The sequence below is a fragment of the Coregonus clupeaformis genome, chromosome 20, assembly GCF_020615455.1.
Source record: "Coregonus clupeaformis isolate EN_2021a chromosome 20, ASM2061545v1, whole genome shotgun sequence".
Taxonomy (NCBI): Eukaryota; Metazoa; Chordata; class Actinopteri; order Salmoniformes; family Salmonidae; genus Coregonus; species Coregonus clupeaformis.
In genome coordinates, this window is record NC_059211.1 from 64,153,744 (window position 1) to 64,168,571 (window position 14,828).

The following is a 14,828-nucleotide window of genomic DNA, read 5'->3' on the forward strand; positions in this document are numbered from 1 at the left end:
GGGATGGCGTATCGCTGCAGAATGCTGTGGTAGCCATGCTGGTTAAGTGAGCCTTGAATTCTAAATAAATCACCTACTGTGTCACCAGCAAAGCACCCCCACACCATAACACCTCCTCTTCCATGCTTTACGGTGGGAAATACACATGCGGAGATCACCCTTGAATGAGTAGGTGTTCTAAAACTTTTGACCGGTAGTGTACATACACAAGTTATACATCTATGCATATATATATTTTCAAAATCCACAAGTCCGTTGTCTTATTTACTTTAAAACTAACAGACTGCATCCCAAATGGCACCCTATTCACAATTATAGTGCACTATTTTTGACCAGAGCCCTATGGGGGAATCTGATGCCATTTGGGATAGGCCCCTAGAGAGAAAAAAACTAGTTGAGTAGTATCCTTAAAACGGATGACTTTTCATTTATGTATGTCTTTCCACACCCACATTTTTTTCCCAGTATAGTTTAGTTCTGTGCAGGTTTGGCTGAGTTGAGTTCAGCGTCGTTGAGTAAAGCATTGTTCAGTTGTTTGAACTCAAACTTTGCAGTTCCGTTGTGTTCTAATAACAATAAATGAGTTCTATTCAGTTGAGTTAAGTCGAGTTCTGTTCTGTCCCGTTGCAGACACTAGTCAAGCTGCGTTCAGAGTTGAGGTGGTTTGAGTTGCACCAAGTAAAATTATTTGAGTTGCACCAAGTCAAGGTTATGAATTCAGATCCATTGAGTTCAGTTCAGTTGCACTCACAGTTTTGAGTTGAGTCCATTTCAGTTTAGCACAGTCACTTTTTCTGTTCAGTTATGTTGCTTTTGGGGTTCGCTCAGTATTGTTCAGTCCTGTTGCTTAGAGTTCAGTTCTGTTTCTATTCTGTTGTTGCATTGAGTTCCGTTCAAATCCACCAAAGCGTTCTATATCGCTCCTCACTCCAGTCCATTCAGTTGCCATTGTTGAGCAGGTCCATGTCCTGCTGTGTCAGAGTGAGTGTGTGTTTCTTTGAACGTATTTGTGTGTGTAGTATAGGTGTGTGTGCTTCTGTCCGTGAGTGTGTCCATTCGTCTGTCCCTCCATGTGTGCGGGTATGTGTGTTTCATTTCAGCTACATGCGTCCCTCACTGCTCAGTTCCCGTTATTCAGCATCCCCAGCAGTTTCCCTGGGTCCATGCCCTGTTGCTGGGCCATCTTGGCAACATCAAACCCCATGTGTTTCAGGAACTGGATCACGCTCATTTCCTGTCCGGTGATCTGATCCCTTATAGTGGGACAGGTTGGATTACAGTGAGGCCAGGGGCAACTGTCAATCAGACGCAGAGGACAGCCCCTTGGAGCTGGGGGCAGAGCCTTGTTGGGGGTGGGGTTAGGATTGTTGCTATGGGTGTTGTTGTTGGAGGATCTTTGGTGGAGGTTGTTGTCATGGAGACCACGGTCCCAGCAGTGTAGGGCTCTGGGGAGGGAGGTTCCTTTGACTTGGATGTCCATCCAGTAACTATGGTAATGGGGGGAGGGAGTGGAAAGGAGGTTAGAAATGGGAGAGGTACAGGTCAAGTCACTCATTTTTTGCATAGCTCCAAGTAAAGGTTATGATAATCTAAGACACAGTTATGATATGTCTAATCTAAGAGGAAGTTATGATCAGTGACTGTTCACTCACTTCCTGGTGATGACCTCATGGGATAGGCAGGCTGGAGCGAACAGGGCCCTGTCAGTCAGAACAGACAGATCAATCAATGTGATCAGAGGAGAGTTAACATTCCACATAACATAAAACGTTAACATTCTTTATGGAATAAAACACGAAGTTATGGTGTGTGTATGTGTGTGTGTGTGTGTGTGTGTGTGTGTATGTGTGTTTGTACATTATTATGTGTGTGTCTCTGTGTGTACTGTCCAATGTGTGTGTGTACATTCCTGTGTGTGTGTGTGTGTGTGTGTCTTACGGGACGTCTTTGAGTGTGTTCCTCAGCTCGTTGCCCAGATTCTGTATGTATCTCCACTGTCCCTCGTGGACCGGCTGACCAGTCAGGTGGATGTTATCTACTGTTAACTGGGCCTCATCAAATAACCACTGGACCACAAACACTGGACCTTGAGAGAGGGGGGGAGGAAGGGAGAGGAGAGAGAGAGGGGGAGGGGGAGGGAGGGAGGTCTACTCTTAGCTGGGCCTCATCAAATAACACTGGACCGAGAGAGAGAGAGAGAGAGAGAGAGAGAGAGAGAGAGAGAGAGAGAGAGAGAGAGAGAGAGAGAGAGAGAGAGAGAGAGAGAGAGAGAGAGAGAGAGAGAGAGAGAGAGAGAGAGAGAGAGAGAGAGAGAGAGAGACTCTTACTCTTGAGCGTGGGGTAGACTTTATATCCAAAGAAGCAGTTCCACTCCTCTCCTATGTGAGTATGTCTGCAGCTCTCTGGCACCACACTACCCCAGTACCTAGACAGGAAACAGGAAGTATAGTCACAGTTGTCACTCTCCCTCTCTCCATCTCCTTCTCTCCATCTCCCTCTCTCCCCCCCTCTCCCTCTCACCTGATTCCTCTCATTATGGGGGCACAGCTGATGGTATCGTGGCAGTGTATAGATCTCTATTGCTTTCCCTCCCACCTTCCCTCCCTCTCTTCCTCCCTCCCTCCCCTCTTCTCTCTCTCACCTGATTCCTCTCCTGATAGCCTCAGTAGGGTCACAGCTGATGGTGCTGTGACAGTCTGTAGATCTGTACTGCTTGTTATCCAGGAACCAGCCAGAGTCAGCCAGACCCCGGACCTGAATCTCCCTGTGTCCCCGGGACTCCAGGTGCTCCGCCACACGGTCCACGTTCAGTAGTACACCTGTACCCCCCGCACTGGAGGAGAAAGAGGGAGGGAGGGGGAGAGGGAGAGAGGGAGGAGAGGAGAAAGAAGGAGGGGGGAGGAGGAGGGAGGGAGGGGGGAGGAGGGAGGGAGGGGGGGAGGGAGGGGGAAGGGAGAGGGAAGGAGTGAGGGAGCGAGAGAGGGGGGAGGGAGCAAGGGGAGGGAGGGAGCGAGGGGAGGGAGGGAGCGAGGGAGGAGAGAAAGGAGAGGGAGAGAGAGAGAGAGAGAGAGAGACCCATTCAGTAATCCAGAGAGAGGGAAATTAGGACAATTGGAGAGGTCCAGAGGGATAAACAGACGGATGTCCAAGTAAGTAAAGTATCAGACACACACACAGTGTCCTGACCTGCTCCCAGCCAGCAGCAGGACCTTAGCGCTGTCCAGTCCTTTAGTAAGCAGCTCATTCACCACCTCCTCAATGATCACTGAGCCCATGAACGCATAGTCACCTACGCACGCACACACAGAGAGAAACACACGCACACACACACACAAAGCAACATGAAGACAGGCACAGTAGACACATTGATTGATAGCTTGTTATACAACGGGTGGGTCTAATCCTGAATGCTGATTGGTTACCACCGGCTAAAGCTATGACGTTGACATGCCTATTTACTCTGTTCCATCTGACTGCGCAATCCACTGTCTCATCAGCCCAGCCAGGCAATTTATAAACTTGATCTCCACTATCAAAAGCATCTAGACATTATCTCACATTTCTTTTAGACTAACATGTCGTTTTCAACAGCGGAGATATGTATAAAGCTTGCTGTCTGTCTCTCCGACATTTGCAACATTGTTTCAATATTCAAATTCGATCTCCAGCTGTCCTATAGTAATGAACGTTTCGGGACAAGACAGACAGGCACTGAGCATTTCTCAGCCAGTCGAAATCATGAATCAGCATCTTTTTTTGTATATATACAAAGAAATGTCAATAGAAAACAGTTCAAACTAAACAAAGTGCAGTTAGTTTGAAGTCTTTCCAGCTTCAGTTTGAAGTGATTGTGTTAGCTGTGTTGTTGGCTAGCTCCTCTGAACAACAGTGTCCTGACGAGAGAGAGCACATTTTCTATGCCAGGTTAAATTGCACATCATTAGCTAATTGTTATGGATGTATCCAAATAAATGTCACTAGAAAACAGGTTCAACGAATGCAGCTACTTTGTTGTTATTCTGGCTGCACTGTTTGACGTGCCTGTAAGTTAGCCGTAGTTGGCTAGCTGGCAAGCAAGGGATAAGAACGTTGCCAGCCAGTATGGCAATGGAACATTTAGAATGAACGACTGGGTCGCGTCTCTGCCAACCGAACCGATAGAACAAATGACCAGCCAGCTTGGGTAGCAACCCTAGATTTGTGTTGGGACTATATCTTGTAGAAGGATCAAATAGTATGAATAAATTCATAAAAATAACGTTTTTTAATGAAAATATGTAAATCATTATTTGAATATGTTGGTAACCCGTTGTATAAAATGTATAATGCCCTCGAAGCCAGTGTTTGGAGGATATATTGGCACGGTTTACCGGAACACAAACACCGGCTTCTCGGGCATTATCAATTAAATGTCTTGAATTATTTGAAATAAAATGCAGTGTTATTCCAAAGTGGCATCCTATTCCATATAGATTGCACTATATACTTGAACTGATGTTCCCTACTTTGGTCAGTCTTTGCTAAGGCTCCACTCCAGGCATCACTAGAGCAGTATGGGATGAACCTAGAAAGAGAGAGAGAGAGATAGGGGGAGATAGTGAGAGACAGAGACAGAGACAGAGACAGAGAGAGAGAGAGAGAGAGAGAGAGAGAGAGAGAGAGAGAGAGAGAGAGAGAGAGAGAGAGAGAGAGAGAGAGAGAGAGAGAGAGAGAGAGAGAGAGAGAGAGAGAGAGATAGGGGGAGATAGTGAGAGACAGAGAGAGACAGAGAGAGACAGAGAGAGAGAGAGAGAGAGAGAGAGAGAGAGAGAGAGAGAGAGAGAGAGAGAGAGAGAGAGAGAGAGAGAGAGAGAGAGAGAGAGAGTTAGGAAACCATAACACACAGAGACTCAGTCAGAGTTTTCCAGTCAGAGGGAGGAAGAGGTTGTTTAGTAAAGAGCTGCAGCACACCTTTACTGACTCACACTCTTGACAAGAAAAAACACCAACCGTTTCACACACAAACACCGTAAACAAATAAACACACATATGGGCGCACACACACACTCATCAATATGCAAGAAGGGCGAGAAGAGCGATAGAAGAGGGAGAAGAAGGAATCAGACAAAGAAGAAGAAAGGAGGGATGGAGTTCTTACACCGTGTTGGCATTCCACCAATAGGGGTTCTCCTCTGGCTGAGGAGACAGAATACCTGTACCTAGAGACAGAGAATGACAGAGAGGGAGATACAGAGAGAGAGAGGGGGGAGAGAGAGAGAGAGAGGGAGGGAGAGAGAGAGGGGGAGTGAAAGAGAGAGGGGGAGGGAGAGAGAGGGGGGAGAGGGAGAGAGAAGAAAGAGGTACTTGTGAGTGTGAGATTAATTTAGGTAACTAAAACAGACAGACTGACTGAGTTCTACTGATTAATAGGAAACACTAACATTTATATGACCTGAGGTCTGGGGCTTTTCCCTCTACAGCCTGTACTGGGCCAATGAAGACATTTCTAAAGAGTGAATTTGTTTTTGCAGCATGTCCCTGAGCAGACAGATCATAAGCCTACTTTTGACTGGTTATAACACTTAACACTAGTTATTACTAGTTCATACCACGTGTAATAAGCCTGTTGTAACAGTGTTCTGGTGAAGACTGACTCTGAACACCCATAGTACAGGTTATAGCAACAGTATTACTAGCTATTGCCATTAATAAACATGTAATGAACTTGTAAAGTTACATATTGCAGCTTTATTACTAGTTCATAAGCTATAGTCCCGTGTGGCTGAGTTGGTAGAGCATGGCACTTGCAACGCCACGGTTGTGGGTTCGATTCCCACCGGGGACTAGTATGAAAAAAATTATGAAAATGTATGCACTCACTACTGTAAGTTTTGTCTGGATAAGAGCGTCTGCTAAATTACTAAAAACAACGTTTTTAATTTAGTTCATAAACGTGTAATAAGCATGTCGTAACAGTGTTCTGGTGAAGTCTGACTCTGAACACCAATAGCACAGGTTAAAGCAACAGTATTACTAGCTATTACCATGAATAAACATGTAATGTGCTTGTAATAAGTGTTTATAACAGTGTGCTGACCTGTTCTGGTGCGTGGCCACTCGAGGGAGCTCATGAATCTCCTCATTGTCTGGTACCTGGTGTCACAAGTCTGTCTGTTGAAACAGTACCATCCACCTACACAGACCAACAACAACATTACACATGACATACAGTACCATCCAACAACAACAACAACAACATAGCACTGGGGCCAGGATTCGATCCAAGGCTGGTTATAGAGCAGGACACTGGACAGCCGACACTGCACCTTTTAAAGGTAATTTCCCTTCCGTTAGTGTCATGATAAACACGATTGTCAGCTCAAACGTGCATTACCTTTAAAAGGCACATTGCTCTGCCCTGTAACATGCCTTGGATTGAAAAATACAACAGACAAATAGCCGAGCATTTGGAAGTCTTAAACCTCTCAACTCACCCTCCAAGAATATCAGCCATCTCTTGCTGCCTTTAGATTCCTTGATGTAGTACCTATACAGGACAATACAAAAACAAACTGTTTTAAAAGTGTGTGTGTGTGTGTGTGTGTGTGTGTGTGTGTTTCTCTCCTGCTTCTTCTTCAGTGGGTCATCTGACAGAATCACATAGTTCAGTGTCAACTGGGGAAGAAATGTTTATCAGACTGGAAAAAAGCAGCGTTGGCAGACACCGAACAACACACACACACACACACACACACACACACACACACACAACGTATGTATTTCTGAGCATCTACATTCATTCACACACACAGTTGGTTGGGTTTGTGTTATAGACCACTCCAGAACACAGTTGGTTGGGTTTGTGTTATAGACCACTCCAGAACACAGTTGGTTGGGTTTGTGTTATAGACCACTCCAGAACACAGTTGGTTGGGTTTGTGTTATAGACCACTCCAGAACACAGTTGGTTGGGTTTGTGTTATAGACCACTCCAGAACACAGTTGGTTGGGTTTGTGTTATAGACCACTCCAGAACACAGTTGGTTGGGTTTGTGTTATAGACCACTCCAGAACACAGTTGGTTGGGTTTGTGTTATAGACCACTCCAGAACACAGTTGGTTGGGTTTGTGTTATAGACCACTCCAGAACACAGTTGGTTGGGTTTGTGTTATAGACCACTCCAGAACACAGTTGGTTGGGTTTGTGTTATAGACCACTCCAGAACACAGTTGGTTAGGTTTGTGTTATAGACCACTCCAGAACGGTCCTTCTGGCTTTTGCTTTGAACTAGACTTGAAACACTTGGCTCTGGTTTCACAGCTAAAACACACACACAGACAGACAGGGCCCATTTAGACACCTAAAACACTCTTTCAACAGGGGCCTGTTTGGACGCCTATATCAAAGGAACCCAGGGCCATTATTAATGATTGGATTAGTGTAATGCATGTAGAAAGGCCTCACCACAGGGTAGTTACACTACATTCAATCAGACTGATGACTAGGGGTCCGGCATGGCAGCCAGACACACACACATAAACAAGGGACACTTCGTTGGGTTGTATGCATGAGGATGTGCTGTTATGAACAGGCAGGGTGATGGCGTGAACGGTTCACACACACATACTCCTGCCCCTGTTCTGCAGCTATCCATCTCCATTAGTGAGAGGTATGCCAGGTGTTTTAGGTTAAAGAGGATTAACTGTGTCTCTACTGGACAGCTGCTGGAAATGAGAATGGAGGAGAGAGACAGAGAGCAGAGGAGAGACAGAGACAGAGACAGAGAGAGGGAGAGACAGAGACAGAGACAGAGACAGAGACAGAGAGAGCGAGACAGAGAGACAGACAGACAGACAGACAGACAGACAGAGCGAGAGACAGACAGACAGACAGACAGAGAGAGAGAGAGAGAGAGAGAGACAGAGACAGAGACAGAGACAGAGACAGAGACAGAGACGAGAGAGAGAGAGAGAGAGAGAGAGAGAGAGAGAGAGAGAGAGAGAGAGACAGAGACAGAGACAGAGACAGAGACAGAGACAGAGACAGAGACAGAGAGAGAGACAGAGACAGAGACAGAGACAGAGACAGAGACAGAGAGAGAGAGAGAGAGAGAGAGAGAGAGAGAGAGAGAGAGAGAGAGAGCCAGAGAGAGAGATAAACCCCCTAGATCTTCTGCACAGATTCTGTCAGACCTGGGCCCTGACAGTAAATCTCAGTAAGACAAAAATAATGGTGTTCCAAAAAAGGTCCAGTTGCCAGGACCACGAATACAAATTCCATCTAGACACCGTTGCCCTAGAGCACACAAAAAACTATACATACCTGAACATCAGCGCCACGGGTAACTTCCCCAAAGCTGTGAACGATATGAGACACAAGGCAAGAAGGGCATTCTATGCCATCAAAAGGAACATAAAATTCAACATACCAATTAGGATCTGGCTAAAAATACTTGAATCAGTTATAGAACCCATTGCCCTTTATATGGTTGTGAGGTCTGGGGTCTGCTCACCAACCAAGAATTCACAAAATGGGACAAACACCAAATTGAGACTCTGCATGCAGAATTCTGCAAAAAATATCCTCAGTGTACAACGAAAAACATCAAATAATGCATGCAGAGCAGAATTAGGCCGAAACCCGTTAATTATCAAAATCCTGAAAAGAGACGTTAAATTATACAACAATCTAAAAGGAATCGATTCCCAAACCTTCCATAACAAAGCCATCACCTACAGAGAAATTAACCTGGAGAAGAGACCCCTAAGCAAGCTGGTCCTGGGGCTCTGTTCACAAACACAAACAGACCCCACAGAGCCCCAGGACAGCAACACAATTAGACCCAACCAAATCATGAGAAAACAAAATTATAATTACTTGACACATTGGAAAGAATTTACCAAAAAACTGAGCAAACTAGAATGCTATTTGGCCCTAAACAGAGAGTGCATAGTGGCAGAATACCTGATTTGTGACCTGTTGCCACAAGAAAAGGGCAACCAGTGAAGAACAAACACCATTGTAAATACAACCTATATTTATGTTTATTTATTTTCCCTTTTGTACTTGAACTATTTGCACATCATTACAACACTATGACAACACATCATTTTGACACTTGAAATGTCTTTATTCTTTTGGAACTTTTGTGAGTGTAATGTTTACTGTAAATGTTTTATTGTTAATTTCACCTTTGTTTATTATCTATTTCACTTGCTTTGGCAATGTAAATATATGTTTCCCATGCCAATAAAGCCCCTTAAATTGAAATTGAATTGAGAGAGAGAGAGAGAGAGAGAGAGAGAGAGACTAAGAGAAAATTAAGTATTTTATATAAAAATCTGACTGTTAACTTTGGGTTGCCAGATTGGACATTTAAAAATGAAGCGGGAAAGAGTAGAGAGGGGCGACAGGTTGGGTTCAAAGTCAAAAGATTAATTTGTCATTAAGAAACACAGGGAGAGCAAATTCCTTAACTTTATCACAAATTCCTCACATAGTGAGGTTCGATTGGTCAGTGAAGACGCGATGTTGCAGAGTATTTGGATAAAGTTAAGTTTATTCCAATTTAGGTCCTGCCCTGTTCACGTCCCTCGCCCATGCTCGCATTACCCAATTTTCCCCCCGCCCACTTCACTTCCTTCATTGAAAATGAATGGATCTCGGTTGTTTCATCGCCCTCAACGTGCTCTATGGATCTCTGCAGTAACTCTCGAGGCAGACTGTGTGGTTGAGAGAGGGTTGGATCCGTCGTGAGCAATTAGCAATTTGTGGTTGGAGGGATATGCGACAGTTGTAATTTTCTCCGCTGGTTGTCAGGGAGAGTAGGCATGCATGAGTGCCCAGAGCGTGCCTGCCTGGCGCTGCATGGCCTCGCGCGCCGCAAGTGAGGGTATATTGAGAGGTCTCTTGTGGTTTGGGATGCTGCTGACACACACATGCACAGTCACATCAATGGAGAGCGGAGACACTCAAAATTGCTGGTGTGCTGATTCTCTCTCTCTCTCGTTCTCTCTCTCTCTCTCTCTCTCTCTCTCTCTCTCTCTCTCTCTCTCTCTCTCTCTCTCTCTCCCTCTCCCTCTCCCTCTCCCTCTCCTCTGTGAAGTGATGTGGGTCTGTGGTCTTTATTTGGGATAGAGGGGGATCACGAGAGGTTCCGTTGTGATGAAACACTCATCTGAATCTCGCTCTCTTTCTGGTTCTATCTCTCGTCGCTTCATAATGGAATAGTGATCTTAAAGATGAATAACAAACTGTGTTAATAGGGCCTATTATATTATTCAACCTTCAGTTGACTTGTGAGCTTGTTCTCACACTGGAGAAGACAAAAAGAAAAAGAGCAAAATGCAGTCTTTCTCTCAACACCTGGTGTGAAACAACATAAGGATTTCAAAGCACTACTTCCCGAATCCAATTATCACAGTAATCTGACCAAAACATTGGTATTTCACACTGAGGATAACCCCTATTTTCTTCCCGTGAAGAAATCGGCCCATGTTTGTTCTATTGGTCACTATCAACCTAGAAATGTCATGGCGCTTTCATGCAGGGCACCTGTCGCGGCTGGAAGTGGATCTGAGAGTACAACAGGGCTTTGGCTTTGTGGAATGTTTTTACTTTCACACCTTTCATCACAATCATCCATTAGCGTCGCTTCATTCCGTTATAATACAGCGTCCCCTCCTCAATTTCACGTCCTAGAAAAGCAATGGGGATATAAAAAGCCAAAGGCAACAAGGAACAAGGATTGTAGCCTACAAGAGGATGAGATTTGTCCCTATAGACTCTGATCCGAAGTCAGTCTTGCGTTTTCCCTTCAAAAGGTTGAGGTTATATGGGTTTGGAGAGGGTAAGCTGATCCTAGACCTGTGACGCAAATAAACGCCACTAAATATACAACCAACCACCACTAAAGCTATACATTGTTTGCCTGTCGCCCGCTGTACATGAAAGGCATTCTTTTCAATGTGGCCTCGCTTGCTCTCCCTCCGCAAAATTCCTTTTGTCAAACGTTCCATTGATGAGAGGCATGCATCTGATCTCGCGGTCCGGGCTCTCGCTCTCTTGAGCTCCGACATAGATCTCAGAGAGCGCCCGTCCTCTGATCTTTTTCATTTTTATCCATTTCGGTCACATCCGGAGTGACATGAAGGCCAGGAAAAGTTGTTGTGGTGGTGATAGATGGACTGGCTTTCACTCAACCATTGCGTCTGATAGACAACTGGAAAGATGTGTCAAAGCCAATACGCACAACAAAAGTATGTGATTTTCATGTGAGTTTAGGCTACTTGTGGTATGTTGAAATGTGAAGTTTAGGCGACTTTAATTCAGGCCAATTCAGACTTTAAACTTTTCCACTTACCCAGCTGGTGATCCATCGTTACACGTCACAGAGGAATTGTCCAAGAAGTGCAGCCTCATGTCCTGGTCCAGCTTCTGCGCCGAACACGGGTACAGTGACTGCGCCAGGTTTTTAATTTGGGTCATAAAGTTGTCCATGTTCCCCTCGACGGCCGTGAAGTCTAACGGGAAGCTCTCACCGGCTCCGGTCCCCTCTACTACACGGTCTCTGTACGTTAACGGTGGGGACGGCATGGCCGAGTCTCTCCGGTGTTGCGCGCGGCTGCCCCGTAGCCTCCTCGCCTCTGGTGCTCCAATGTGAAGAAGACCCAACAGCAAAGCGGAACGCAGCAACGAGAGAGTCCCTATAGGGCTACTCCTCTCAATACTTTGGCTAGTCATTTCAAAAACCTTTCAGGGAAAAAAACGATTTAATAGTTCATTGGTGTAAAAACGAAACAAGAGTGCGTCTGGTCTGGTGAGCTAAATGAAAAAGTTGCAATGGATGAATTGCAAAAGAGAGTAAAATATCAACAGAGAGAAAGAGTTCCACTTGGCATCAGTGTGTTATCGACAGAAGAATTAGGTGTTCCAGAGCTCGGATGTGGGCTGTCAGACTAATCTAAAATGCCTTCAAGCTAGAACGCGTAAAACAATTAAATCATGTTTCTGTGTGGTGCGCCATTCGCATTCAATCCCATTCATTGCTTTCCTTTAGAAAACAACAACAATGTAATTGCAATAAAAATATAGTCTATATTAAACAATAAAAAAATAGAAAAATACTACCTTGAAGTCACTCGTATCATTTAAAAATGCGGATAAAAATAAAAATCAAGCTAATTTTAGTAATGAAAAATTCACCAAAAAGTGCTTGCATCCCCCTTCTATTTCTTGAGTTATCCAACGGTTTTCAACGGTTTTCTCCAGCGCTGATAAGACAGATGGCAACACTTGCTGCTGCTGTCCTGGTCGAAGTTACATTCATACTTTTCTACAAGGCAAGCACCAGAGGGATTTTATTCAAACGTTCCACCCTTTTCTTTCCCCCAAACCAATCGTTATCGTGGGCTGGTGCTTTGAGGGGCGTGAGCTTCACACACACACACGTTTGTTTTACTATCCTTGTGGGGACCAAACAATTGATTCCCATTCAAAATCTAACCTTAACCCCTAAACCTGAAACAGCCCTTTTCCTTGTGGGGACTGGCGAAATGTCCCCAAATGTCAGAATGTTTCTTGTTTTAGTATTATTGTGAGGACTTCTGGTCCCCACAAGGATAGTAATACCAACAACACGTACACCGCACGCCCCCTCCTGTCCGGGTTGTTTATTATAAACGATGCCCACACGCTTGTTCCCTTTGATCTTTAGGATGTCAACATAGCAACAAGTGAAAAACGTTACAAACCTATAAATAATCTCTCCTGGCGCGATATTTTCGTTCTGGGTTGCCTAGATTAGGCTATAATAGGTCCTCACGTTAGGAAATTAACACCTTTTAGAACTTTTATTTCATAATTGATCGCCAGGACAGACCCTCCATTTGTTTATTCAGAAGCCGGACATTTCCCCCGGCTGTGTATCTGTTTTCAACTTCGTGTGAGCGTGCCTCTTAAGCTAAATGATAGTTGTCACACCCAAGAGGAAGGTGACAGCCAGTCGCGCGCCTCTCCTCAACTACCCATTCTGTGTCCAGATGCTGGGGCTCTGTGGGGTCTGTTTGTGTATGTGAACAGAGCCCCAGGACCAGCTTACTTAGGGGACTCTTCTCCAAGTTCATCTCTCTGTAGGTGATGGCTTTGTTATGGAATATTTGGGAATCGCTTCCTTTTAAGTGGTTATAGAATTTAACGGCTCTTTTCTGGATTTTGATAATTAGGGGGTATCAGCCTAATTCTGCTCTGCATGCATTATTAGGTGTTTTTCGTTGTACACTGAGGATATTTTTGCAGAATTCTGCATGCAGAGTCTCAATTTGGTATGTGTCCCATTTTGTGAATTCTTGGTTGGTGAGTGGACCCCAGACCTCACAACCATAAAGGGCAATGGGTTCTATAACTGATTCAAGTATTTTTAGCCAGATCCTAATTGGTATGTTGAATTTTATGTTCCTTTTGATGGCATAGAAGGCCCTTCTTGCCTTGTGTCTCATATCGTTCACAGCTTTGGGGAAGTTACCTGTGGCGCTGATGTTTAGGCCGAGGTATGTATAGTTTTTTGTGTGCTCTAGGGCAACGGTGTCTAGATGGAATTTGTATTCGTGGTCCTGGCAACTGGACCTTTTTTGGAACACCATTATTTTTGTCTTACTGAGATTTACTGTCAGGGCCCAGGTCTGACAGAATCTGTGCAGAAGATCTAGGTGCTGCTGTAGGCCCTCCTTGGTTGGGGACAGAGGCACCAGATCATCAGCAAACAGTAGACATTTGACTTCAGATTCTAGTAGGGTGAGGCCGGGTGCTGCAGACTGTTCTAGTGCCCTCGCAAATTCGTTGATATATATGTTGAAGAGGGTGGGGCTTAAACTGCATCCCTGTCTCACCCCACAGCCCTGTGGAAAGAAATGTGTGTTTTTTGCCAATTTTAACCGCACACTTGTTGTTTGTGTACGTAGATTTTATAATGTCGTATGTTTTTTCCCCAACCCCACTTTCCATCAATTTGTATAGCAGACCCTCATGCCAAATTGAGTCAAAAGCTTTTTAGAAATCAACAAAGCATGAAAAGACTTTGCCTTTGCCTTTGTTTTGGTTTGTTTGTTTGTCAATTAGGGTGTGCAGGGTGAATACGTGGTCTGTCGTACGGTCATTTGGTAACCATCTCGCTCTCTCTCTAATCAAATTGTATTTGTCACATGCGCTGCATACAACAGGTGTATAGACCTTACAGTGAAATGCTTACCGACAAGCCCTTAACCAACAATGCAGAATTTTTTTTAAGTAAGAAAATGTTTGCTAACAAAATACACATTTAAATAAAGTACGAAAAAAAGTAACAATAAAATACAAATAATGAGGCCATATACAGGGGGTACTGGTTAGTCGAGGTAATTGAGATAATATGTACATGTAGATAGGGGTAAAGTGACTATGCATAGATAATAAACAGTGAGTAGCAGCAGCGTAAAAAAGGGGGTCAATGCAAATAGTCCGGGTAGCCATTTGATTAACTGTTTAGCAGTCTAATGGCTTGGGGGTAGAAGCTGTTCAGGAGCATTTTAGACCTAGACTTTGCGCTCCGGTACCGCTTGCCATGTGGTAGCAGTGAGAACAGTCTATGACTAGGTTGGCTGGAGTCTTTGACCATTTTTAGGGCCTTTCTCTGACACCGCCTTGTATAGAGGTCCTGGATGGCAGGAAGCTTGGCCCCAGTGATGTACTGGGCCGTACGCACTACCCTCTGCAGCGCCTTGCGGTCGGCTGCCGAGCAGTTGCCGTACCAAGCGGTGATGCAACCAGTCAGGATGCTCTCGATGGTGCAGCTGTAAAACTTTTTGAGGATCTG

At 44.8% G+C, this 14,828-nt stretch overlaps 1 protein-coding gene across 1 annotated transcript; it reads right to left on the reverse strand.

Moving 5' to 3' along the window:
* Nucleotides 1-184: 184 nt before the first annotated feature.
* On the reverse strand, nt 185-12,296 carry LOC121534292 (palmitoleoyl-protein carboxylesterase notum1a). Its single transcript, XM_045205713.1, has 11 exons — nt 11,343-12,296; nt 6,474-6,526; nt 6,077-6,172; nt 5,138-5,198; nt 4,506-4,564; nt 3,187-3,289; nt 2,642-2,833; nt 2,328-2,425; nt 1,939-2,086; nt 1,653-1,700; nt 185-1,487 (listed from the first exon to the last, which is right to left on the reverse strand). The coding sequence occupies exons 1-11, from the start codon at nt 11,720-11,722 to the stop codon at nt 1,121-1,123; spliced, it is 1,605 nt and encodes a 534-aa protein (XP_045061648.1). The 5' UTR covers nt 11,723-12,296; the 3' UTR covers nt 185-1,120.
* Nucleotides 12,297-14,828: the final 2,532 nt, after the last annotated feature.